The sequence below is a fragment of the Sphaerodactylus townsendi genome, linkage group LG03, assembly GCF_021028975.2.
Source record: "Sphaerodactylus townsendi isolate TG3544 linkage group LG03, MPM_Stown_v2.3, whole genome shotgun sequence".
NCBI classification, from domain to species: domain Eukaryota; kingdom Metazoa; phylum Chordata; class Lepidosauria; order Squamata; family Sphaerodactylidae; genus Sphaerodactylus; species Sphaerodactylus townsendi.
This window is the reverse complement of record NC_059427.1, coordinates 68,888,320-68,915,662: the sequence shown is the minus strand read 5'-3', so window position 1 is coordinate 68,915,662 and position 27,343 is coordinate 68,888,320. Positions and strand designations below refer to the sequence as shown.

At 44.4% G+C, this 27,343-nt stretch overlaps 1 protein-coding gene across 3 annotated transcripts in view; it reads right to left on the bottom strand.

Annotated features, from left to right (window-relative positions):
- CACNA2D2 (calcium voltage-gated channel auxiliary subunit alpha2delta 2) overlaps positions 1-27,343 on the bottom strand; it is a 719,552-nt gene that overhangs the window by 96,021 nt on the left and 596,188 nt on the right. For all 3 annotated transcript variants that reach the window (XM_048488253.1, XM_048488254.1, XM_048488255.1), the window contains 3 exons: positions 16,612-16,770; positions 12,756-12,863; positions 7,938-8,016 (listed from right to left, as the gene is read on the bottom strand). In XM_048488253.1, the coding sequence (XP_048344210.1) occupies positions 7,938-8,016; positions 12,756-12,863; positions 16,612-16,770 (346 nt within the window). The remainder of the gene's footprint in view (positions 1-7,937; positions 8,017-12,755; positions 12,864-16,611; positions 16,771-27,343) is intronic.

Here is a 27,343-nt window from a genome sequence, read left to right as displayed (position 1 = left end):
TGTTGATTTTAAGAATGAACCATCACGGAAGTCCGCTGAAATGTATGGCATTGTGTATAAGCAAGAGGAGATTGCTTTCCACAGAATCATCAGGTTAAATGAACATCACACCAGGGAGAGGCACTTTAAATGCATAAATGCAAAAGCCCCCATATTACTGAACCCGTTATATCCATATACAAACATCCTCTGGTGGCAGATATTCGGAAACAACCTTTCCTGTCAAGTCCATGGACAGCAGCTGCTAGAATAGGCAATACTGAGGAAAACAGACCAATGGATTGATTCAGTTTCATTTATTCAAGCTGCTGCTCATACATACACTATGGCAGTGGTGGCAAACCTATGGCACACATGCCAGAGGTGGCACTCAGAGCCCTCTTTGACTCATCTTTACCAATTCTGGCATTAAAATCCCCCGCCAACAACAACCTGTCAGGATTGTAATTTTGAAGAATATCATTAACATAATTATATAAACCCGACCAGAGTTGGTCGTTCTCTGAGACCTCAAGACTAGGGGGAAAATAGTGGACACGTGTGCTGTCACCCCAGTTTGGGCACTCAGCAATGGCATAGCACCAAGGGAGTGAGGGGTGCGCGATCCACTAGTTGCACACCCCTGCGGGGGCGTGGCAAGGACGTTCCAGGGGCATGGTGGTGGTGTTTCAGGGCATTCCGGGGGCATTCCAGGGCAGGATGGGGCAGACAGGGGCATGGCAGGGGCTCAGGTTGCACACATGCCTCGGGTGCTGTTTCCCCTTGCTCCGCCCCTGGCACTCAGTCTCTAAAAGGCTCGCCATCACTGCACTATGCCCATGGACCTTTCAATGACCTTATGGATTCACAGCTGCATCTTAGAATTGCTGGTTTCTAAATGCAACCATGTTTTTGATCTCAACATTTGACACCTTGGAAGGAGGCAGTGAAGTAGCAAGAAAAGAAGTGGAGACTATATAATTCCATTCCAAAAGTCTTCAGTTATAAACAGCCATTTGACTAGTGTGGTGGAAAGCACATTAAGTTGCAGCCAACTTGTGGTTTTTAAAGCAAGAGATGAACAGAAGTGGTAGGCCATAGTCTGCATCTGTGTAGCAACCCTGGATCTCTTTGTAGCTGGTGGTACATAACAACTGCCTATAAGGGACAAGGTAGAAAACTATTTGGTCTCCACCCCCCCCCACCCCCCACCCCCCCCCGTGCTACCAGTGCCTACAATGGATAGGTAAGCAGGCAGACCAAATAATAATATTAAAATAATCATGAGATAATCCAGTTTTGGTTTGCAAGGTGTCCTCTAGCCTTATAACCTTCTGGTTTTTTAGTGGTAATGAGTTAACATTACAAGACCCAGATGGGCATGTCCTGCGTAATGTCTATATTTAATGTGGAATGTTGAATTTTGTTTCTCATTTTTCCAAATTTCTGCAATTTCCCATGGATTTCTTGAGGAATACCAAAACAAAGGCCATTAAAATAGTTGTAGGCATGCACTGCTCCACAATGAAGACTGCTAGCATGCACTGCAATATACCTGAACACACTGAGAAAACTGTAACAGGGATTTATTTAGGGCATTTCTATTTCAGTTCATCTGAGTCCTGCTCAAGGTAATTTAGGATTACAACCATATCACAATATTAAAAACAATCCTCTAAAAACAATCCATTGTTGTAAAATGTTAATTGCACAACATGTATCACAATGAAAATTAGCTACTATATACAGCTGATTTCAAATTACCACTCAGGTAAGGATTAAAAGGGTGATTGAGAGAAAACAGGGTTTGGACCTGAATGACCACAGGGGTTCACACAGGAACATGAGAACAGAAAGATGCATTACTGTGGACCCAAAGGTTCACAGGCCTCTGCCATCACCTGACAGATACAGGAGGTATGAAAGGAAAGTCTGTGCTGCTGAACAAAAAGGTACACAAGGCAATCTCATATAAATGAGAGGCAGAGACTGGAAGCTTCAACTATAGAGGAAGGTGAGTGAGATTAAATCAGACTGAATGTGATGAACAAAGGAAATGTGAAGACAGGGAATAGGAGGGGAGGACAGCCTGTGGAAGGAAGAGCTGTTGGATCGCAGAACACAACCAATAAAATAGCTGAAGTGATATTTTAGCTGTTGATATAGCAGAATGCCAGCTTTCACTCCCATCAACTCATCAAGTAAAATGTACAGCAGATTATCTCTGGGTTGATTCAAGCTACTAGGCAAGGTGATATTTGTGCAACTACATGGATCACATTCTCATTAACGAATTTCCCAGACACCATGCTGCCTTGTCACATGTCATGCTGGTCTGTTTCTGTAATGAGGCTACTTGAGGCAAGGTGGCTCAGTGGTAATAATCAGCCTCCCAACCTGCTTTCTGCCAACTTCTTGTCACTCACCACCTGCCTATTTGATGGTGTTGTGGAAAACATCATAAAGTCACAGCTGACATCATGACCCTGTAGCGTTTTCAAGGTAAATTGTGTTCAAAGTTGGTTTGCCTTTGCCTAGCAATCCTGGATTTCTCCCATCCAAGTTCTAACCAGGGCTGTCCTTGGTTAACTTTCATGATCTGATGGCATTAGATCAGGAACCCACCTATCTACTGCCAGTCATTGGTTAACTGACTACCACCCTACCCAGCAAGTTTTCCTTACCATCTTGCTTCCCAAAGGTCTACCAGTTTGTGAGGCAATGTGGCTAAGCTTGCTCTGTAGGGTTAGCTGAACTCTCCTGAGATTTCTTCTTTCCATGAGGGTTTATTAACATTTCTGTTTGCCTATCTCCTGAATGGTAGCTGAACCCTTGCAAGAAGGAGTAATCTCATGAGGGTTCATGTAGCCCTGTAGGGCAAGAACAACTTGTCATACTATTTTAAAAGAATGCTAGAGGGGCAATGAAGTAAGAGCACTCATATTCTTATTCAAGTAATAGTGGCAATAGTGAGGAAAGTGAACAGGGGGGCTTTCCCCACTGACAGAGTTAAACTGATTTCTACCTAGGTTCGCCTCAGTGAATCCCCACTGCCAATGAGCTCAACATTGTTTTGTCTCAGTTCCCCCCGCCCCCTCAGAACTGCGACATCCTTGTCACAGTTATGAACTACACTTTTCTGCTGGAACAAGGTCGATACCGCTTCAAAGCTTCGAAGTGGGGAAGCATCGAAACGACACTTCATCCGTTCAACCAATCACGAGCTGCTTTTGTGGCATGTGCAGAACGGGAGAGTCGTGGTGGGCAAAAAGCACATGTAACTGTAAACTGTAAACTGTAAAAACTGTAAAAAAAAAGAACGCCCTGTTTCCCGCCGAAACACAAGCGCCAATCACGATCGAGGAGTGAAACAGGCACCAAGATGATCCCGCCCACTTAGCTCGGTTCTAGGGGGCCAACTCAGTTGCTGTGGGGACAGCCTGGAATCGCCCTCCACTGAAGGGTACCGAGTCGACCTTAGCTCCCTTCTGTTGTGGGGAAAGCCCCAGGCAGGTGTTGGTGTTGGTGTTGGTGAGGCAGTGAAAGAACAGCCGGCAATTTTTTTTAGTTGTCACTGATGTCATCTACCGGTAACTTCAATTTTCAGCTTGCCATGACAATAGGATTGTAGCATTCCACACCCACTCTTTAAATATTTAAGAATGTATAGACCAAATTTATATTATACTTTCTGGAGTTATGATTAGCAATAGCATGCTGAGTAGGATCTTGCTTCCTAGGCAATGTAGCTGTGTAAAATAGCAGCACATTGTTGGACTGCTTGCTGTTATGGAAACTTCCTTTCAGTTTCTAACTAATATCCTTTTGTATAATAGTATTTCCAGGGCTGAATATGCTGAGATGTTGAGAGAGTTTTGCCTGCATAGTGGACCAGAAGTCCTCACACACCAGCAAAAAGAAAGCGGGTGGTTCTCTTGGGGTAGTTCTTCGTAGTCATGGAGTGAACTCTCTGCATATGATTCAGAATAGCAAATGAAGATGACAGCATAAATGAGAATGGCCATTTATTTACTCCTATTTCAATACTTTTGAGAAGTGTTTCTTTTATTCTGCCTTCCCACAACATTAGGATGTTTCTGTGCACCACCTGGGTTTTCCCTTGACTTTTCAGCAATTTTTTCCCAACTTGCTTTGCTGCAATATTTTTGGGAAAGCTGTTGTGTGGGCAGAAAGGTCTAGATTTTTCTGTCCTTGCTCATGCAACAGCCTTTTTTCCTGCAACCGTGATGACCATTTCCTTGCTTTTAAAACACAGGCAACTGACAAAAAGATGTAATGGTATATTGGTATTCCGTTACCAGTTTCAAAAAATCATGGAAAGCCCTCCTCCCCATGCTGCAATGCAGTATAGGACACTGCAGTGCGTGTGTGTGTGTGTGTGTGTGAGAGAGAGAGAGAGCGAGCAATGGGGACTCTGGCAGAGAAAATGCGGGAAAAACTGTCATCTGAAAGTCCCATTGCCACCTCACTACATTCTATAGGGATGTACTGCTGTGTGGACAAGGCCAGTGTTTCAGCCATAACATCTCACATGTTAAAATTAGAACTCATTAGAAATTATTCCAGCTAAATGATGACATAAGATGAGTTTTTGATTAACAGATGTGTTCAAAAATATGTTTACGCTGAAAGCAAAATTCAGAGTTCTGTAATTAAGTCTTTCTTAAAATTCGGGGTGTGTGTGTGTGTGTTTCCCCTTCAGTTCTACCTCCTCCTCATGTTCTGAGAAGGTTGATGAGTGAGAATAGAAGTCAGATTGCCCAGAGGCCATGACCCAGGTTATAGATCAATTAGTTAATTAAAGTGCATTTGAATGCATACGTGAATGTCATTTGCTTACACTGCATTATTTCCAATTGGATGTCCATCCAAGTACACATTATAGCACAATGAATAATGTGTGAGAATAGATAACCATATGCCTTGCCTTATGCCAAACCAGACCACTGGTCCATCTGCTTTACTATGGTCTGTTCTGACCAGCCATTGCCAGTCTCAGGAAGAAACAAGGGCTGATTCTACGCAGCAAACGTATAATATGCTGCAGTCATTATAAAGGAATCTGTTTTCCTGTTTACCCGATCACATGTGTTCAGTGCAGACAGAGATTGGAACCCACAGAAACAATCCCAGTTGCTTTCGTACTTTGCATGGAGATGATTCTCTTTTTTAAAAAAATTCCTGCTACACATTCGTAGTTATGCAGGCATGCCATTGCTGATCATCTCACAATATGACCGGCTGCACCTGCATAGCTATGCAGGTGCAACCCGCAACATTTTAAAAAAGGAAAAAGGGGCCTCCCTGGAACAACTGGGCAAAGGAGCAGCAGTGGCGTAGGAGGTTAAGAGCTCGTGTATCTAATCTGGAGGAACCGGGTTTGATTTCCAGCTCTGCCGCCTGAGCTGTGGAGGCTTATCTGGGGAATTCAGATTAGCCTGTACACTCCAACACACACCAGCTGGGTGACTTCGGGCTAGTCACAGCTCTTCTGAGCTCTCTCAGCCCCACCCACCTCACAGGGTGTTTGTTGTGAGGGGGGAAGGGCAAGGAGATTGTAAGCCCCTTTGAGTCTCCTGCAGGAGAGAAAGGGGGGATATAAATCCAAACTCTTCTTCTTCTTCTTCTTCTTCTTCTTCTTCTTCTTCTTCTTCTTCTTCTTCTTCTTCTTCTTCTTCTTCTTCTTCTTCTTCTTCTTCTTCTTCTTCTTCTTCTTCTTCTTCTTCTTCTTCTTCTTCTTCTTCTTCAATGGCAGGCAGCTTCACTGTGGAGGTGAATAAAGTGCTTCCTGCCTGCCTGTTCACTCGAGAGTGACTCCAACCTGGCATTTTTCAAAAGAATCGCTAGTTTAGCAAATAAAAAAAAAACAGGTTGGGGGAAATAAATGGGGCCAACTTGTTGTGGGGGCAGGACCTGTGTGAAGTCCCCCCCCCCTCCAAGTGGGTTTGTTTGCCTGTGAGGAATCAGCCAAGGTCTTTCCTAACAATTGCTGACTGAGCTTTTGACTTGCCAGGAAAATGAATTGAAGCTATTAGTGAAAAATGTCAATTTGTCCCTAACTGAGGAGACTCCTAGGGCTTTGAAGGAGGTAGTTATTACACCTCTGCTCAAAAAGCCTTCTTTGGCTAGGAGTGAGGTAGCCAATTCCAGTCCAGTTTCCACTTAACTTTAGGGGAGCTGATAGAGCATGTGGTGGCAGAGAAACTCCCAAAGTTTCCTGGATGACACATTGCCCCGGACACATTTCAGTCTGGTTTTGGACATGGCCTGATACCAAGATAGCTCTAATTGAACCGATGTAGGAACTAAATTTAAAGTTGGGCAGGTTGTTGATACTGTTGGTTCTCCCATCAGCCTTTGACACAGTTGACCACTCCATTCTTATCCAGTGGGTTGAAAATAGAGTTGGTATTAATGGTATAGCCTTCGCTGCTTTCTCTCTTTTCTATCTGACTAGAGCAGGGGTAGGGAACCTGCGGCTCTCCAGATGTTCAGGAACTACAATTCCCATCAGCCTCTGTCAGCATGGCCAATTGGCCATGCTGGTAGGGGCTGATGGGAATTGTAGTTCCTGAACATCTGGAGAGCCGCAGGTTCCCTACCCCTGGACTAGAGACAAAAAGTTTTCATTGGAGGTGCAGAATCAAATAGATGGCATTTATCTTGTGGAGTGCCACCAGGTTCTATTCTCTCACCTGTGATCTTTATGTATGGGGGGCCACTGAATGAGATTGCCTGGGGCTTTAGGTTTGGTATCACTGTGCAAGTAACATCTATACTGCACTGATATAGATGTTACAATATAAATATAATATCTCTATTTCATTATCCAAGCCTCCAGATGTGTCTGTCTTAGTGCTTCAAGGCTGTGATGAATGGCTAAAGCAGAACAAACTGAAGCTGAACCAGACAAGACAGAGGCAATGTAGTTGGGAAGACTGATGTTCCAGAAGGACTGAATCCACTTGCCCTAGATGTTGGCTCATCTGGCATTCACCAGAACCTGGGTCTTTCCCATTGTGGCTCTGTGGAATGAGCTCCCTAAAGAGGTGAGGGGACACCACTCTTTGAATATCTTCAGGAGGCACAGAAATCCTTTCCTGTTTGCTGGAGTTTTTGAGCGGACTTTAACGGCAAACATCTTTTATAGGGGAGGAGGAGAAATTTGGGGCTTGCTTTTGATTTTAACTGAATGTTTCTAACCATTAACCAGTAGGGGTGGGGAAGACAGTGCAGCCTGTGCAGAGGCTGTGCTGTTCCCCAAACACCTTACTGTCCCTACGGCCTTCCGGCGCATCGCACAGGCCAGGGGACACGCTCCCCTGCCCTGCGCAACAGCTCTGGAGTCGCAGGGCGGGGAGGCATGTCCCCTGGCCTGTGTGACGCGCCGGAAGTCCGGAGGGACGGTAGGGGGTTCAGGAAGGGGGGGGAAATGGCGCCTTCCAGCCGCTGTAGTTCGCACGGCAGCAGTTGGAAGCCACTGTTTCTGAAAAACCTTGCTCAGGGAGCGAGGTTCGGAAACAGTGGCTTCGCACTGCTCGGGAGTTGCGAGGCCGGCATGCTGTTTTTAGCGTCCCTGGGATGCTGTATTTGGCCTGTGCGGAAATGGCCTGAGTGACTTTGGACCAGTCAGACACTCTCAGCCTAACCTACCTCAAGGGTTGTTATGAGGTAATATTGAGTGCAGAAGAATGATGTAAGCTGCTTTGAGTATCCATTGGGAGAAAGACAGGGTACTTATTAAATAAATAAATAAAACAAAATAAATAACTAGACTGCTGGCTTACAGAAGCTAATTGCTTACCTTTCATTCCATCTGTGGAAAATAAAAAGTTCCCTTTCCCTTCCTGTCAGTAGATAAAATATCTCCCCCCCGCCCCATATTTTACTTGGCAGGCTAGTTAGAAGAAATTCTGCTTTTGAGTCACTCACACTACCTTTGTTAGCACAAGCCATCCACTGGAGGGGAGTGACATCATAATTATGTTGTCCAACAGAAAAGGTGAACACTCGTACCTGTCAAAAAGAACAAAGAGAACTTTTGTTAATACAGGGAGAAGAGAAAGCAAGTTGATGACATAAATCTGGATCACTACTCATGGCAGAAGATTCAGCAACCCATACCAAAACAAAATTACTGCTTCATTGAAAAGCAAGTTCAAATAAAAGATATCCAAAAACGTGCTTATTCAAAGCACCCACTGTAGTTCTGGGGTGCTAGTGGTTATTCTATAGTCAAGCTTGATGGTACTTGCCAAGGAACTGTTTGCAGGATTACTGGCTATGTGGTACCTGTCTACTATCCTAGCCCTGCCCTGCACTCAAAAGAGGTCTGTATTTTTAAAGCATTTTCTAACTTGAAAAAATGTGACTTCGTGTATGGTGTTGATTGATTGCAGCCAGGGATTGTGTAGCCCACACACATAGGGCTTCCCAAATGGCTAACAACATTTATTTATTATTAATTATTAATTAATTTATTTACTCATTTACTGGAAGCTTACTTCTAGAACATTATCTGTACTACTGCATCACCTAGAAAAACAGCAAAAAAGCTAAACATGTCAGCTAATTATTACAAGATGAATTATTTATTTGTAAATCTGTATCCTGCCTCTTCCAAAATGCTCAAGGTGGCTATAAAACCCTTTGGCATGATATGTTTAACTAAAGGCTGGTTCCCACAACCCAGGTTATAGAGGCAGAAATGCAAAAAAACCCAGACACACTGGTTCTTAGTTTATTGCCTACTGAGTTTGTACAACACCTACATAGTAAAGAAATGCCCCCCCCCTTCAAAATAGCCCGAAGTCATGAGCTAAAAGCAAAGTCCCACGAATGGTGGTAGATACATACCCCCCACCTTGCTAAATGCTAAGAGTTGACCTGTGTGCCATTCCAAACAACTAGCCATGCAACCTCTGGTTTTGACAAGAGTTCCTAATTATAACAACTGTGACCTGCTTGCCTAAAATTTCAGTGTGTGCTCTTGGTTGTCCTCATGCAGATAGAAATATCCTGTCTATACCTATGCAAAGTCAGCTTTCTGTGCACAAGAAACCAGCCTGAATTACTGTGTGTTTCGTGTCAACTGGAGTAGCTAGAGTATAACAGCAGGATTTCTCTCAAGCGCTCTCAAAAGAAAGCAAACATTTCATGAACTATGAAGTCTAGTTTCTGGTTTGGTATATGGTGGTCACACGTCACTTTCCTTGATTGTTCTGAACTTCATAGGAACAGTAAGGAGATGGTTAAATCCTATTTCTTACTTCTGGAATCCCTGATCCAATTGAATAAGAACATATCTTCTGGAAGATATCAGAGGGTCACTTCTCTACACCCATCTCTTTTTTCTCTTCTACACAAGAAGGGAGAAAGGAGATAAGTATGACCCTGTTTGGAACCCAGCTACTTGGGTACTCAGCAGCCTGATATTCCTGTATACATTCTGCAGGATCTTCCCCAAATCCCATGACTACAATAGTATTAACAAAGGTCCATCCTTTCCTGTTGCAATAGTTTGTGTAAAGTTTGAGAGGAAGTTCTCTCCACCTCCTTTTCTGGCACTTCAAGGTCGATGCAGGTAATAAAGGCAGTGCCAGCATGTTAGACGGCCCATTAAAAGGGCAGTGGCTCAGCACAGGAGCAGACAGGCAGGAAGATCAACTGTCTAAATAGCTCACATCAAATGAGGCGGAATCCAGCAATAAAGCATGAGTTAGCCACTTCCCCCTGCCCCTGTGACTGAGCTGATGCAGGTCATACAGCTGGTTCCTTAGCTATTTGGTCATGTTTCTTGACTAATTTACACTGTACCCTATGCAAATAGCTACAGGCTATCATGGCTACATCCCTGAAGCTATACTTTATTAGCGAAGCTTGTAGGAATTTCTTTTGCCTTTCAGTTTTTGAGGTATAAAATTTTGACACAGTGCTGTACTACAATTTGATATCAAACAAAATAATTTCTGAACAGATAATAAATACGTCTATTTTTCTTCAAACTTAGCACAATTATAATGACTGTCAGGCATTTGGTTCAGGCCTCAATCATTAAATTTAAAATTGAGGCCTGTACTGAGTGAGGAGAAAACTGGATTCAGACTCTGTAGTGTGGGAAAGTCTTGCTATCCCAGCCATGTAATCTCCCTCAAATCTTATGCGGCAGATTAACAGAGAATCAAGTCTCCCTCTGTGCATCTGTTAAGTAGGTCAAGCTTCTGGTCTACAGCCAGCTACTCAGAACAAACCTCTTGAGACTCAAGGGGAGGCAGAAAATTAGTTTTTGCCTGCTAACCGCATAACTATATTCTTAATATCTGCTAGTAAATGCTGAGTCACAGAGCACTGCACCGGTAGGAAAAAATATAAACAGCACTCAATACAAACTCCAAAGAGAACAGCATCTTAGGATTTGCTTAGCAACTGATCTTATAAAATATCTATAGCAGCAACATCTCCCAAAGAAGTTGGAATAGTTTTTGCCATGCTATTGTGGTGTCTAAGGCGGCTTCCACACAACAACTGTTCCTCAAGCAGATTTCATTCCCACTGAGAATACAGAGACATTCACAGTAGCAAAGGAGCATTCACATGGTAGCTTTCCCTGCACTTTCCATACCTTGGCATTCTATGGCCATAGTCCTTAACAACTAGATTTTTTTAAAAAAATCATACTTGATATTTTCCAGTAGGGTTATAATGATTGACTTGAATTCCCAGTTGTCATTTCAAAAACTAAGTCTCTCATCCATTTTCTTGTGGAGCTATAAGAGGAAAGTCATTCCTCTCCAATGAAAAGGGACAGAGACTTATTTTTCCTTAAATGAAAGCTGGTAACTCAGTGATACTAGCAGATGGATTCTTATAACATTGTAGCAATGTGTCATTAGTCAATTTTTTGAAAAGCCGCCATAAAGCCCACAGATGGTAGGGAAATGCTATCACTGGAAGGAAGGGGGGTGGCAAGGAAAATTGCGCTAATATGGCCAAGACCTGAAGAAATGTGCACCTTCCCATCCCATAGCATATAAGTAAGCTTTAACTGTGATGTTTCCAAGAAGATCAAACCAAGTATGGGAACGATCATGGTAAAGCAAGGGGAAAACCCCCCATAAAATGGATGATTAAGGAACATCACATAACAGCTCCCCAAACCTCTTTGTTTGGATGCCAAACCAGAGCAAAACCTGTGTATGGAAGCTGCCGTGGTGCCCCTGCCAACAAGACTGGAAAATACTATGGAGGAGACCCTTAGCTTAGGGTAACATTAACTGGGGCCCTGCTTTGCATTTCATCACCATAGGAGATTCAGTAGATGGGCATGCAAGAGAGGGTCTTTTCAGCAAGAGCCAGTGTGGTGTAGTGGTTAGGAGCGAGTTTGATTCCCCATTCCTCCACATGACCAGGGGACTCTTATCTGGTGAACAGGATTTGTTTCCCTGCTCCTCCACATGAAGCCTGCTGGGTGACCTTGAGCTAGTCACAGTTTTTTGGAACTCTTTCAGCCCCACCTACCTCACAAGGTGTCTGTTGTGGGGAGATGAAAGGAAAGAACTTTGTAAGCTGCCTTGAGTCTCCTTACAGGAGAGAAAAAAGGGGCAGTATAAATCAGAGGTGTACCGGAGCCAAATGGCGCCCGGAGAAAAAACCCTCTGGGTGTCCCCCCATGTGGGTCCCCGCTTACTCGCAAGTAAGCCACACTTGCTCGGGCTCCAGCCCCTATTCCCTGCCTACAAGCGGGGCGTGAGGGAAACTCGCACCCAGCTTGTAGGCAGGGAAGAGGGGCTGCCCAGTTTCCCTCCTTTCTGAGCTGCTCAGAGGGAAGAGCAACTCAGAAAGGAGGGGAACGACTGCTGCTAGCAGTGCGATGGTGCTAGCAGTGCGAGTGGAGTGAGCTGGTGCTAGCAGTGTGAGTGGAGTGAGCTGTTGGAAGTGCTGGGGGAAGACTCACTGGTCACGTGGGGGGCAAATTTTGCACCCCCACATGACCAGATGGTGTGCGCCCGGGGACATTGGGTACCTCATGTCACCGGATCGATATGCCATTGGTATAAATCCAAACTCTTCTTCTTCAGTGGTGGCACCCAGCTTTGTTCATAGAACTTCTGTTGCTTCTCACCCTTACTTTATTTCACTTGCCAGGTCAGGACACTGCTAATTCTATGCCCCATGGACCAGGGTAGTAAAGAATTATTTTTACCCTTGGGCTTTATTTTAATTGTCTACCAGTCTACAGTTCTCTCTGTTGATTTCTTAATGCATTTGTTTGAATTTAGGATTCTGTGGCAAGCAAGAGCTCCAATGCTGAATTCTTATTCAGAATCCTCTCTATTTTCCAACATAGTTTATTTAGGGAGAGTGACACTTTGCATCTGCATATGTATAGGAGAAGGTGGCAGTTGTACCATGGCTGGAAATGTAAGGTGAAAGGGGAAGAGATCTGACAGCTGATACTGAAGTTCCTTGCTTTAGAATTTATCCAGACAATGGCTTTGCCTGTTGTTATAATGCATATCCTGAAGCATGAAGAATGTTCTGACATAAGATGGAGAGTTCTTCCTCTATGATACATTACTGTGTTAAGCACTAGATCAGCCATCTAGTTACGTAGTCAGCTCCCTTTTACACAATATTAGGGAATTACAGCAGTGAAAAGAACCATAAGAATCTCACTTTTTCAAATGGGTAGAAATCTGGTGACCCTAGAAGGGAAGCTACAAGACCACTGTTACCATTTTGGGATGCAATCTCACCGTCTTGTTGGGCCAGTTATACTTCTCAAACACATCCTGCACTCGGTCTTCTCCTCCATCAGTGAACATCATGATCATCTTATTGCAATTAGCTCTTGTGACGTTGGACTGCAAAGAAAAGACGGACATTTGAATGTGTGCAGTACTCAGAGACAAGATGGTGCCTGAAAACAGATGATCAGAGCTGGCATCAGCATACCTGCAAAGTGGGGCATTTGCCAGGGTCCAGGGACTGACTTCCACCCACCCACCCACCCACCCACCCACAATCTCTGCAACGTGTCGCCTTGCCCTTCCACTGCCCACTTGCTTGTAAGCATTCTACCTGCTGTGCTCCTTGTACCTGGGTTACCCAGCACTGCCAGGAAAACATGTGCCACAGTGATGGTCACAATAGCAGCACTCATAGCCATATGCACTTCCCAGTGCCACTGAGGAAAGGACAGGCATGAGGCTGTGGGAGAGGCCATGATGAGCAGGTAGGGGAAAGATGCATAGGCAGGGAGGGAGTATGGGGATAAGGGCAGGAATGGCAATATAAGTGAGTGCCCTGGGCATAGGAGGGGAGAGGGGATAAATACCCTCTGCCAGGGTCCATCAAATCCTGAAACCAATCCTACAGATTACAGAAAGAGGACAGCAAATGCTTCTCTGCTTTTAATACTCAGTTGAAAAAATGGACTTGCAAGCACCATCAGAGTTATGTACATGTGTAACAACAGAGGCGGCACAGGCTGTACTACTGTCTTTCTGGACTTGAATCAGGTTTATCTAAGGCTGCATAGGACTATAACTTCCTCCATGTAAAGGGGAAAAGAAACAGAAAAAAATGGACAGATGTGCATATCAGTTAATGTTATATATGGAAGAGTAGGAAGCGATGGCCAGTTGTCAGATTAAAACAGGAATTCAACACAAGTTTTATTTTATTTATTTAGAATTTTTTTACACCCTTCTCCAAGGAATCTGTTTTAATAATTAAAAGATAGCGATCAGAATCCAGCATTAATAACCCAGCCACAACATAGAAATGTTGATCATAAAAACAAAAAGCCTCCAGAAGCTTAAAATAATAGTTTTCAGACTGAAAATGGGCCACTCCCCACTCACCTCTTACTGTGCAACCCCGCAGCGCCCCCCGCCTGGAAAAGCCTCCGTGGTTTTTGACCACAGAGACATTTGTTTCCCACTTGCTCCCTGGCTTAGGCGAGAGGAACTGGCGCCGAGGGAGAAGCGCTCCCCCAGACCTCCTTCCACCTTCCTCGTTGCCGGTGAAAAATGTGCACTGGGGCAGGCTGGGGAAGGAAGAGGAGGGACGGAAGGAAGGCACGGCCTGCCTGGCTGTGTGCAGGAAGAGGGCCCCCAAGCTGCTCCTGCCGCCGCCGCGTATGGCACAGCGGCGGAGCCGATGAGTAGGCGGCCGCCTGGTTCAGCGATGAGAGCTGTGAGAGGCAGCCCCCCGCCGAGCTGCCGTTCAGCCCCTCCGAGCGCTCCTGCACCGGCCCGAGACAAGAGGGAGGCAAAGAGGGATTTCTTTTCTGTCAGTTCACTGGAGGAGTCTTTGCCGCTCTTCCACCTCCTTGCCGCGGGGTTTTTGAAAATGTTCCTCTTCGTAGAGGACCTAATTTGCCGCGCGGCAAGGTGGGAGAGCGGCAAATTCCGGGCAGCTGCGCAGTGAGCGCCGGTGATGTGGGGAACGTCCGGGATCCCCGCGTCTTTTACAGAGGTGACCCCGCGGCTTATGGGGAGTGGGGAGTGGCCCAATGATACTAAAACTGTGTTAAAAGATCAACCTCTTAATTAAAAGCCTGGCACCTAAAAGAGACCAATGTTTTGACTTGGCACCTAAAAGACAGCAAGATAGATGCCAGGCAAGCCTGTGTGTGATAGGTTTGCTTTTCCTTCGCAGGAGCAATACTCATGTAGGGAAATCATCAGCACACAGAAACATGGATATATCAGGGCCAATGAAGGCTTCAGATCTGAACAAATACAATGGTAGAATTTATTTTTCTTTTTAAAAAACAAAAACAAACCCCAGTGTATGTGGGCTTAAGAGTGTGCTCCTTTGCTTGTAAGAGAAAAGGGGAAGGGCTCACACACATATCTGTATATGTATGTATATGTGTGTGAGCAGACGATGGAAAACATTGGAGCTGCAGTTTTTCCCATCCCCACCTTCAGACCAAGAAACTGGAAGTGAGAAATCTATTTTCTCTTGCTGCTTCTCCAGGGGTGAAGGTGGTACTGATAAACAGGGAGAAGGAGGGACTGTCTGGACGGAAATTATGTTGTGGCTATTACTGTTCAGTGATTAATAGGGCTATTCATCTTTATTTTGCCCAATGTCACTGTAGCCCATCTGATCCGAGCCCTCTGAGATGGGCCCTGCTAACTTCCTAATAACATGAAAGAGGCAGCTGCTCCCATTAAAACTTAAGAATCAGCCACTGAAGATTTTCATTTTCTGGGGAGATATAAACTGCACTGAAGCCCCAGCATAGCCCTTTTCTCAAGGCACATACATTCTAATGATGCTGATGGTGCGGATATGATAATCATCCCATTTGCCTCTTTGCAACTACTATGACACCAGGTGAAATTTATTCACTTCACGTGCTGGGAAAAAAGGTGGTGGTGGCAGCATTTCAAACTATTGTCACATCTTCTAGCAGGAGATGCTGAGCTTAGTTTGCAAAAGGTTTCTGAGTCAGAACGTTGGCACCTGCGGGTGGGAAGATAATTGTGGGTTTCAGTTGTATCCAACATTCTGGGGCATAAAATCTTTTTCGTAGGTACTCATGTCAGAACAGCTGACTGTTCCGGGCTGATGGATGATAGGCTGGAGGGGATGCGGTAGGATGGGAGAAAACAAAGGGTCAATCTCTGCCTTGTACGGCTGGTTTCAGTGTGCAGAAACTTCAATAGAAATGGAACCATGGTTTGGCAGATACTTGGACCTGAGGTGGGGTCCTCCCTAAAGCATTTTTTTTGGCAGTGGATCCTGATAGCAAAGATTGAAATTCTTAAAGGTGATGAAGACAAAGGCTGCAATTGAGAAACTGAAAGAGTAAATTGGCCCAGGGAGACAACGCAAAGTGAGACAATTGTGGCTGGCACCACACATTTATCTGTGCGGAGAAAACAAATCCAGCTCAGTTAAATAACTCTCTGTGGCTAGTTCAGGGTCAAGAAAGTGATGGTTTTAAAAAGTCAGATAAAGACCAGTTAAGGAAACTACCACAGGGCTATACTGTGTTGGCTGAAATCCAGTGCCCACAGAACTCACTGGGGGGAAAATCACTGAACTGACAAGGAACAGAAAAACTTAAGATTCATACTTAACTGCATTTTTGCTTATACTAATATGTCTGAATAATGGAGAGGATGACATCAGTTCACACAGTGTATCCCCAAAGTTGAGATGAAACTGCCTTATAAACTGCTAAACTACTCATCTATCAAGGTTAGTACTGTTAACTCTGCTTGGCAGCAGAAGCAATCTGAAGTTTCAAGTGGAGGCCATTCATATCACATACAACATTTCCTGAAGATGCCAAGGATTAATGGGACCATCTACATGGAACCGTCTTCATGCACAGCATGTGCTCTACCACTGATTCTTCCCCAATGACATAATCCTGCTTCCTATGATGTTGCTTCCTACATGATGCTCAGAAAGTTGTGTGGAAAAACATTTTGAAAATGAGTGACTTGGCATGAAACGCACCTCAAGTGAAGCTTTTCTGCAGTTTACATATTTTACACCCACATTCAACCAATATCCCACTTTCTTGTTTGAATTCTAGATTTCCTTTTCTGACAGCCCCTCCTGCCGCTCAAACACTTTGCTTACATTCTGCAGCTGCTCAAAGGCATATTCAAAGCCGGCCTTGTAATCCGTGGTTCCTTGGGCCACCATGATCTCCACATCTTCTTTGAAGACCTTCTTGTTGCGAATATTCGCCTGGACTAAATGCTTGAAGCATGATACAGGCTGTGCATTTTGGTTAAACTGAAAAGCAGAAGATAGAGAGTTTCAGTGTACTGGAGTGGGAGAGATAATATACAAATCACAAACCACCCCCACACTTGCATATACAGTCCATAAATATTTAGCAACATTATCACTACATCCAATAGTAAACTGGCTATGCGGATGAGAAAAAAACCCTCCTGTATAGATAATCAAAGTCAAAAAAGTGGGCCATCTGCACACTAGACTGGAGTCTTTACTAACGCATAAGACTTGCCAGGTATGCAGAAAATGGGACTCTTATCAAAATCAAATCTGCTCAAAATGGCTTAATGGGGACTGAATATGCTCCAGAAGGAATGGAAAGTTGAGAGTAGCAAAGTGTCAGGTAAAGGGGTAGAGGAAAGATCAAACCCCTCAAGCACCTTGGTCCCTTCCACAATTCCTTGCAGGTTTCCAGTTTCATATTGTATCTATGGCTGACACATTCCATATGCTAAGCATAAAAGTAGCAAAATCAGGATATGCAGACTCTGTGAATTAACCAGAAGAAAAAGACGACCCTCCCCCCTCAGAAGACCCAGCCTGATGATGGTGGAATACGTTCCAGGAGCACAGAATGTTGAGAACATCTGACAGTCCATAAAAGCCGAAAAAAACAGAGGGTGAGGAGATTAGCTTGCTCCAGTTCTTGAGAGTGTATACAATCCTGGAGGATGGAGGATGATTTCCAAATGGTCCTTCCCCCACAATTCCACACGAGCCCTCATTTTGTCATGATCCTGTTAGCAAACTTGGCCATCTATGTGGATGGCCAAGTAGACTAATTGGAGAGTCCACACTAGGAGGAGACTAATCTCAATTTTTGGTCCTCTGTCCTTGCTCCACAATGGCAGATACATTATACCTATCTAGTGGACAATGTTTCCGCCCTTATTTTAATCAAAAAGTTAACTTGTGTGGTAGGCAACCGGGAGTAAGTAGGTTGGGATGTGTGTGGTGTGTGGCTAGAGGTTGACTGGAATCTCATAGACCCAGCTTTAAATCCTCACTCTGCCATGCAAGGTTGCTTAGTGACCTCAGTCAAACACTCCCCCCCCATCTCTTTAGGCATAAAAGGGAAACTGCTGTTAAGCCACTATGGGTCTCCAACAGGAGTACCTAGTCTCCCACTATAGCTGGAGGTCTCCTGCCCCTGCCTCTACTGCAGTAGCAGAAGTGGTAAAATGAAATCTGTATCATGCCCACTATGAGCTAGCCCAGGGGTCAGCAACCTTTACCACCCAAAGAGCCATTTGGACCTGTTTTCCACAGCCCTGAAGAACTACAGAGCTGCCTCCGGTTCGGCCCCTCCACTCCCCTTTCCTTCCAGCGCTGGGAGGCAGAGGCACTGGGCAGGGAAACCCCCTCTGCCCAATGGAGCAGGCAGTCGCCTGCACTGTGGGGCACAGGTTGGATGGCTTCTGCAGCCTGCCCAGTGCCGCTGCCTCTTGCACTGCGGGAGGCAGCGGCGCCAGGCAGAAAAACCCTCTCTGCTCTGTGGGGAAGCTGCCTGCTCCGTGGGGCAGAGGGGGGGATGGCAGCCATGGCCTGCCTGGTGCCGCCAGCTCTCATGCTGCGGGAGGCAGCGGCGCCAGGCAGGGAAACCTCCTGCTCCATGGGGCAGAGGGGGTATGGCGGCTGCGGGGATAGCAGAGGGGGTATGGCGGCTGCTCTGGAGGGACATGCCCACGCTATCCTCTGACCTCACGGATGGAGCCGCCTCTGGTTCAACCCCTCGACTCACCTTTCCTTCCAGTGCTGCTCTGGAGGGCTGGAGGGACACGCCCACACTACCCTCCAACATCCAGGCCATGTGGAGCCACAGTATAAGGCTGAAAGAGCCGCAGGTTGCAGACCCCTGAGCTAGCCAAAGAAGACCATGATAAAGTTTTGTTGTAGCAGCTTCCAACATGACACAGACATGGGTTGGTGTTGTGTTTGTGGTCTTCCTACTCCCAGTCACTGCAAATTCAGCTTTATCACTTCATAGTTCATTATTCCAAGTGTAAAAAAGAAGGGGAAACAAAACCAGGTGGATAAAAACTGGGAGGACTGAGTACAATTGATGACTGAAGTAAATAAGTTCTTAAAAAATAAGATTGACAGTGCCACCTGGGGGTACAATATCTCCTGGGTTATAGTACTCAGTAGGCTCTGGTGCTCTGGCGCGTGGTGGGTCAGGAAGTGCATCGGTGCAAGAAATCTTGTCCCCAGGGGAAAGCGAGAGCACTTCTGCTGTTGCTTTTCATGCCACAGTGGGGTGAGGCCAGGGAACTCTGGCAGTGAGTAATTAGCCAGACACTGATTCTCAGGTCCATTCAATAGAGACAAGGTGGTCCCAAGCAACGGCCATTTATTTATAAGAAGGGCAACTCTAACAGCAATCAGCTTTAGCAAACATGAAAGAACTGCGAAGTGAAACAAGAACTCCACCCAATGGGACCAAACTAAATCACATAGATAATAGGGGAGAACCAGACTGTTCCATTTCATACTTATATCCACAGTAAATATGCTACAGGGGGAACTCCTCAGGAGGTGATCTGATTCCAACACCAGTGTAAATACCACTTGCACTGGCATAAGGGGCATTTACGCTGGTGCAGAGGCACTTAAAATAATTTCTTTATATTCCTTTGGCATTCTTATTAACAAGGCAGAATTCTGCTCTCAGGTTTGCAGGGGTATAGGCTGCAGAGGAGTTCGCTGACTTTAATGGAATGATGAGATCTTTCCCTCAGTGTGTGATTGAGAGTGGAATGAATTTGTTGAGAGACAAAGCAGTGATTACCTGAACACCTCCAGGCATGCTTTCTGCAGGACATTCCAGTGCCTTATCACAAGGTCACAGGCCCAGTTAAGCGAATGCCCTGTGCCGAGCTCCTGTAAGGAGAAGGCTGACTTTTTATTCTGAGAGTTTGGTCAAGCAGGTGAAGCGAGAAAGCACTCATTTTTGCTTATGGCTTAGTTTGCTGGAAATATGGAACATTCATTTAGGAGGCAGTGATCCAGCAAAAGTAACGAGGCTAGTCTCGTTAATTAGCACAGGCATGTTCCTTGCCAGACAGCAGGCACATGATACAGAGAATGATGGAACTCTTCATTTTCTTCCCACTATAGTTTTCTTGAGGCTCAGAGAGAAAGAGGATTGCAAAACTTTTCTCAATGAGAAAAAGGAATGAAACCATTTGAGTAAATGCTTAAATTATTCAGGGCATAGCCCTCAAACAGATTGTCAGTGCTAGAGATCAGTTCTCCTCAAGCAGTAAATAATAATGAAGACTATACCTTATGTTTATGAGCACTGCTTTCCCAGACTCTAACTGCTGGCAACCACAGCCAACCATATTCATTTGGGATTAGGCACGAGAATTTCCTAGGAAAGGCCAAGTAAGCTTGAGCACTGGCATCTTGTACAGTGGAAGATGAACACTGAACAAGCTGGCTCTGTGCCACTGGAGCCAACATCAGGAATAAGAGCACCTTCAGCTCTACCTTGCTAGTGTGCACTGAAAAAAATTAAGGCAACTCTCTAGGCCAGCTCCCAGTCCATTGCTTCTGGGATCATTCTCTGTGGTTAAGACTACTAATGTCTGGCACGGACAGAGATGCTTTAACCATTGAAGCTGCTTTTTGGCTGTACCTGCCAATACCTGTGCAAGCTCAATTCAAACTTGCATTCAGTTGGTGGTGATACTAGTTGGTCAAAATGGCCAAAAGGAGCCCCAAATCATGGTACCTATTTGTTCAATCTGTCGCTCACACATGTAGCTTCACCTTGTGCTACATGATATCTTTTCTTTCTGTACCACTGATAAGAGCTTTAGTGCATGTTGTCAAATTATTCATTCTGGGGCTGTTGTGGGTTTTCTGGGCTGTGTGGCTGTTTCCAGAAAACCCACAACTGCCAGTTGATTTTGGCTATGAAAGCCTTTGACAATATATTCATTACCTCTTTTAATTTGTCAGATATGGAATACTAGCAGTAAAGCCTGTTGTATGAACACATTCAATGGGCTCTAGTCAGCTTTTAGTGGGAATGGTACCCTCTGAGGGGGGGCACTCCTTCTGCCTTTTCTCCCCTACATCGACCCTACTGGCTCACCCCTCTTTGCAAAGCTTTGCAAAGCTCTTTTGCAAATGGGAGGAGGGTGCCTAAAGAGAGGGGGGAGGAACTCTCCCCATCTTCATAGGTGCACTGCTGCCACCTTTGCAAAGCCAGGATCCCAGCTTTGCAAAAGTGGGGAGGAGTCAACAAAGTGCCTATGAAGAAGGGGAGAGTTCCCCCCAAATCCATAAGCACCCCCATCCCTGGCTTGCAAAACTAGATCAAGGCTTTGCAAAGTGGGAGCAGCCACCAGGGTACTTGTGAAGATGGGGATAGTTCTCCCAATCTCCATGGCACCCCCACTATTAGCAAAGCTGGGATCCTGGCTTTACAAAGTGGGGAGGGAGGCAGCAAAGTGCCTGTGAAGGTAGGAAGAATTCCTCTTACCCTCCTATAGGCACTCCCATGCTGCCTTTTTCCCACCTCACTTTCCAAGACCTCTAAGCTTTGGGAAGCAGGGTGGGGAAGGGGATGTTGTACATGGGATGGAGCTACCTCTGTTCCGCACGCAGGACTGTGCTGTCTTTCCTCCCCACCCTGCTTCCCAAAGTCTGGGGATCTTGGAAAGTGGGACGGGGAGGGGAAAGATAGCCCAGCTTGCTGTCTTATGGCTGCTGCTCTCCACCACCTCGCTGCCTGAGACCTGCAGGTTTCAGGAAGGGTGGTGGAAGGCCCAATCCTGCTCATTGGATTGCAGGCAGGACCAGGCCTGCCTCTCCCTTCACTTCTCCTCCCAAGACCCACAGGCCTTGGGAAGGGAGGTGGGGAGCCTTATCCTGCTTGCTGGACTCATGCAGGATTAGACTGCTTCTCCCCCCACCTCGCTTTCTAAGGCCCATATGTCTTGGATGGGGTAGGGTGGTTGGGATGTGAGGGGGTAGGGGGTAGGGTGGTTGGGATGTGAGGGATGGGGGGTAGAGTGGTTGGGATGTGAGGGGGAGTAGGGTGTGAGGGGAAGTTGGGATGTGAGGGGGAGTAGGGGGCAGGGTGGCTGGGATGTGAGGGACGCACTTCCAACCAATGGGCGTGCTTATTGGTTGGGGGTTTGTCATCAGACATTCCAACCTTAGTGAATTATGTGGAAGATAGATTCCATATCTAATACTGGCTGCTAATAAATTGTGCTCAGTTAAATTCTTCATTAAATATTGATATTTTTGTTACAAAGCCTGCAGGAACAGAATCAGCTATTTTGCAATTGCTACTGTCCAGAAACTTTTTGTGTATTGAGCAACTTTCACTTCAAAGTTCCTAAGCTCTGTTCAAAGATAGAGAATGCATGTAAGTGCATGTTGAAAGTTTATGTGCGAACAGCAGAAGTCTAGGGTGAAGGTCAAAGCTCCCCCACAACTCTGAATCAGACTCCTGTGCCATCCTGTTATATGTGATGTATGCTTGAACATCTCCATGCGTTCAGCTTTTTCCTCCACTCTTCTTCAAATGGCATGATGAGATAAAGGGTAATGTAAGGTGAATTTAGGCACCAGAAGTCAGTAATTAAGAACGGGGAGGATTATGTTTAATGACTGTGGAAGGATAAAGACAAAGTGACAGCTGAGAGGCGTGGGTAGTGCAGAATAATTTATTTGTGCCCTCAAATGGTTTTTGCCCTTTGTATTTATTATTATTATTATATTATATTATTATTATTATTATTATTATTATTATTATTATTATTATTATTATTATTATTATTATTGATACAAAACAGTTACACACAGCAAGCAAGATCAATATGCTGGATTTTGTATTACATAACACGTCGGACACTTCCCAAGCATCTAGGACTGTGTGATGTATCGTCGAATAATGCATGCAGAGCTGAGTAGGGTGGCCTTTTGCAGCTGACATATGGTGATTTTGTCAGCGCCAATTGTTTTTAAGTGCCGTTCAAGATCTTTAGGCACTGCACCCAGTGTGCCGATCACCACTGGGACCACCTTTACTGGTTCGTGCCAGAGTCTTTGTAGTTCAATCCTTAAATCCTCGTATCGTGTAAGTTTTTCCAGTTGCTTCTCATCAATCCTGCTGTCACCAGGAATTGCAACATCAACTATCCACACTTTCTTTTTTTCCACAATCGTGAGGTCAGGAGTATTGTGTTCCAAAACTTTGTCAGTCTGAATTCGGAAGTCCCAGAGTAGTTTTACGTGTTCATTTTCAGTGACCTTTTCAGGTTTGTGATTCCACCAGTTCTTTGTCACAGGCAGATGGTAGTTGTGGCACAAGTTCCAGTGAATCATCTGAGCAACAGTATTATGCTTCTGCTTGTAGTCCGTTCCTGCGCCGATCTTCTTGCAGCAGCTAAGTATGTGATCTATTGTTTCGTCTGCTTCCTTGCAGAGTCTGCACTTGGGATCTGTAGTTGACTTTTCAATTCTGGCTTTGATGGCGTTTGTTCGAATTGCTTGTTCTTGGGCTGCAAGAATCAAGCTCTCAGTCTCCTTTTTCAAAGTTCCATTTGTGAGCCACAACCAGGTTTTTTCCTTGTCAATTTTGTCCTCAATTTTTTCTAGGAACTGTCCATGGAGAGCCTTCTTTTGCCAGTTTTCTCTCCTGCTTTGCACTGTATTTTTACGGTATTCACTCTTTGTCTTTTGCACTTTGAGTAGTTTTCTGCTGTTGACTTCCATCAATGTTGGTTCTTCACTGTTTTTCACATAATCTGCCAGTGCATGTTTCTCTTCTTCCACCGTTTGTTTCACTTGCAGAAGCCCTCTACCTCCTGATTTTCTGGGTAGGTAAAGTCTGTCAACATCACTACGCGGGTGTAATGAGTAGTGGATTGTCATCAGTTTTCTTGTTTTTCTGTCCAGATCATCCAGCTCTGCTTGCCGCCCAGTTCACAATTCCGGCAGTGTACTTGATGATGGTATGGCCCAGATGTTGATAGGCTTGATCGTGATTCTCAAATAAGCCGCTTAATTTGCTCTTCAAAATTTTTCTGACCCTTTGGACATATTCTCTGCTGACCACATTTTTCACATGTCCATGCTTGATGTTGTCCAGCTGTAGTATTCCCAGGTATTTATAGGATTCAGGTTGATTGCACTTTATGGTTTTTCCATTAGGCATCTCTATGCCCTTACTGTCAGTAATTTTCCCTTTCTTCAATGCCACTGTGGCACATTTGTCCAAGCCGAAATCCATACTTGGACAAATGTGCCACAGTGGCATTGAAGAAAGGGAAAATTACTGACAGTAAGGGCATAGAGGGCATTTATTATTATTATTATTATTATTATTATTATTATTATTATTATTATTATTATTATTATTATTATTATTATTATTATTATTATAGATTTCACAGCTGCCAGATCTTTAGCTGGTTGTTGGCCTTCATTACAATTCGAGCCTCACCCAGAGGCCTAGGAAGTTGTAATGTATTGGCATAGTATTCGTGCGGATCCCAGCAGGGCTGCCTTCTGAATTTGACAGATGTTGATTTTGTCACTTCGAAGATGTTTCAAGTGCTGCCCTAGTGTTTTCGGGATGGCGCCCAGCATGCTGATTACCACTGGGATGACCTCAGCTGGTTTGTGCCATAGACGCTGAAGCTTGACTTTCAAATCGCGGTATCTAGTGACCTTCTCGTGTTCTTTTTCAGTGACCCTGCTGTCACCGGGGACTGCTTTGTCGATGATGGTCACTTTCTTGTCCTCGATCAGGGTGATGTCTGGTGTATTGTGTTTCAACACTTTGTCTGTTTGGATTCGAAAGTCCCACAGGATCTTGACCTTCTCATTTTCCATTACTTTCTCTGGACAATGTTCCCACCAGTTCTTAGCTGTTCTTATGTTGTAATTCTTGCATAAATTCCAGTGGATCATCTTGGCCACTGAGTTGTGTCTCTGTTTGTACTCAGTCTGGGCAATCTTTTTGCAGCAGCTGAGGACATGATCTACAGTTTCATCAGCTTCTTTGCAGTCTGCATTTTGCATCATCTGAGGATTTTTCGATTTTGGCCTTGATTGTATTATTATTATTATTATTATTATTATTATTATTATTATTATTATTATTATTATTATTATTATTATTATTATTATTATTATTATTATTATTATTATTATTATTATTATCATTATTATTATCATTATTGTTGTTGTTGTTGTTGTTGTTGTTGTTGTTGTTGTTGTTGTTGTTGTTAAACTTGATAGACCACTCAACCCTCGAAGGCCTCTAAACAGAGTACAAGGCCATCTTGGCAATAAAACAACAGTATAAATATAACATTAATATAACATTAAAAAGCCATAAATTTCTATAACAGCATAAAACAGATCCAATAAAATTTCATTATATATATATATATATATATATATATATATATATATATATATATATATATATATATATATATATATATATATATATAAAGTAGCCACCTTAGGTCTCATTGAAAGACAGGCTATAAAAATTATAATAAATATATAGTAAAAGCTCCAAAAGTAGGCATGCTTGCATCTCTTTACTTGAAGTTCCTGGCCCTTTAATCCTGCCAGCCTCATCACTCATGCATACAAGCCTTGTGTTGCTTCGATCTGTCCCCCAGAGGATTAGGATTTTATTTTGGAATCATTTGAATAACTGATATGATACTGTTTGACAGCTGATGTGTCAGTTCCATCAAGCAGAATCCTAGGGTAGCCTGAACTTTGCTTTGGTGTTTTCCTGCAATATTAATTGGAGATGGAAACAATCTATGGGAAAGAGAGCAGAAGTAGTTCTTCATGGGCTGAAAAAAATGGGAACGTGAATAGGTAAATAAGGAACCAAATAAGAAGTTGTATCAACAGATGTTGCTTCCTGCTGATCCATCTAGTCAGTCTTTCTCCTGGCCTATCCAACTCTCTTCAGAATAAAACATCGTTCTGGCTTCAGAATGCATGTTGCCTATCAAATGAAGCAACCCACAAAAATAAGTCCTTTTGCTAGGAATGGCCCTAGCTGTTTGGATGCTCTGTGAAGATACCATCACCAATGTTCCTCTTCCCCAAAGTTCTGCAAATGTAGTCTAAAGTGAGACATAGAGTCCATTTTTTCAAATGTTCAATCTTCTCTCCAGGAGAAGCCAATTTGTAGAAGCCAGCTGTGCATAGGGCTGATGGACTGGCACCTATGATCTCACAAACCCGATCTCCCTGGAACAAGTTTTTAATTTTTAAACAATATGACTTTTTACAAAGTCATGCAGCAGATGAACATTTAATTGGATAAGCATAAAGGAGTATTTTATTGTTTAAAATAAGGCCGACCGCCCACAGAGCATGGAGGAGGAGCAAAACTGAATACTAATTCATTGTTTAAAATGGTTGGTAATACAAAGATTACCACCAATACAATAGTGGGGAAAAGCTGAGATTACCTCGCTGAAAGAAAAGTCATGCTGCTTTTTTAGGTAAAGCAGCAACTAAGTTATTTAGCACTCAGTTAACTGGCCGGCCAGCCACCGCTGTCTATTTCTTTGGGAAGAGCAGGCTGTGGCAGACTGGATGCTGCCAGCTTGTGATCACCCCATGTGGTGGAATGCTAACTCCCTGCCCCCAAGCACCAACCAAGATTTAAAGGGTCAGAACATGTCCTGACATGTTCCAGCCATGGACACCAATAGCACTGCTGCTTAGCAGGTGGTGCCCACGGACAGAAGCCCACCAGGACCAGCTGCCTCCTCCTTTTCCACTTGCTCACAGGATGGGGAGAAGAGAACGGTCAATTTCCACTCACTTAATTGGCATGTTTGGTTAACCAGAAAATGTCAGTTCCCCAAGGATGCCAATTAAGATAACTTTTTACAATACGATGAGGCTGTAATACCACAGTGAACTGTACAAGACCACCGGGTGATCTTCATGGCTATGCAGGGAATTGAGCCTGGATCTCCCAAGCCCACATACCTCTCTGTCCATTATACCATATAGGCTTTGCTAATTCCATTGGATTGCTTTTGTGTCCTGGAAATATTCCTCGAAGTATCTGTCAGGGGCCATAGTGATAGGGATGTGTGTGAAAGAGAAATGTGTGCGTTCCTTAAACCCTGAGAATTCTTGGAAGGATCTGTGAATTTTGATGTTGTTTCTTAAAACAGTAGGCAGAAAGTGGGATATAACAAAGGTTTTCCTAAATGTCCTGCAAAAACAAAACAAAAATGTGTATTGCTGCAATCTGTGCTACATCACCTAGTGGTTATTTGTACCAAGAACTTAGTCTGCTAATTTCTCCTGTTTCATTCCACATGTCTTGTGCCTGGAAAATCAAAATTATTTGGGGCCTATCAACTAACATTACTGCAGATCCATCCGGAAGCATGGCCTCTGTTACTAGTTAACCTGATGTGACTGTCTGCCCCTCTGCCAAAGCCTTCCCTTCTCTTTCCACACCATCATCTCCTCAGCCCTCACTACGATGAACATCTCTCACAAACAGAACAGTCGGTCAAAGCTGGCATGGGGGAAATGG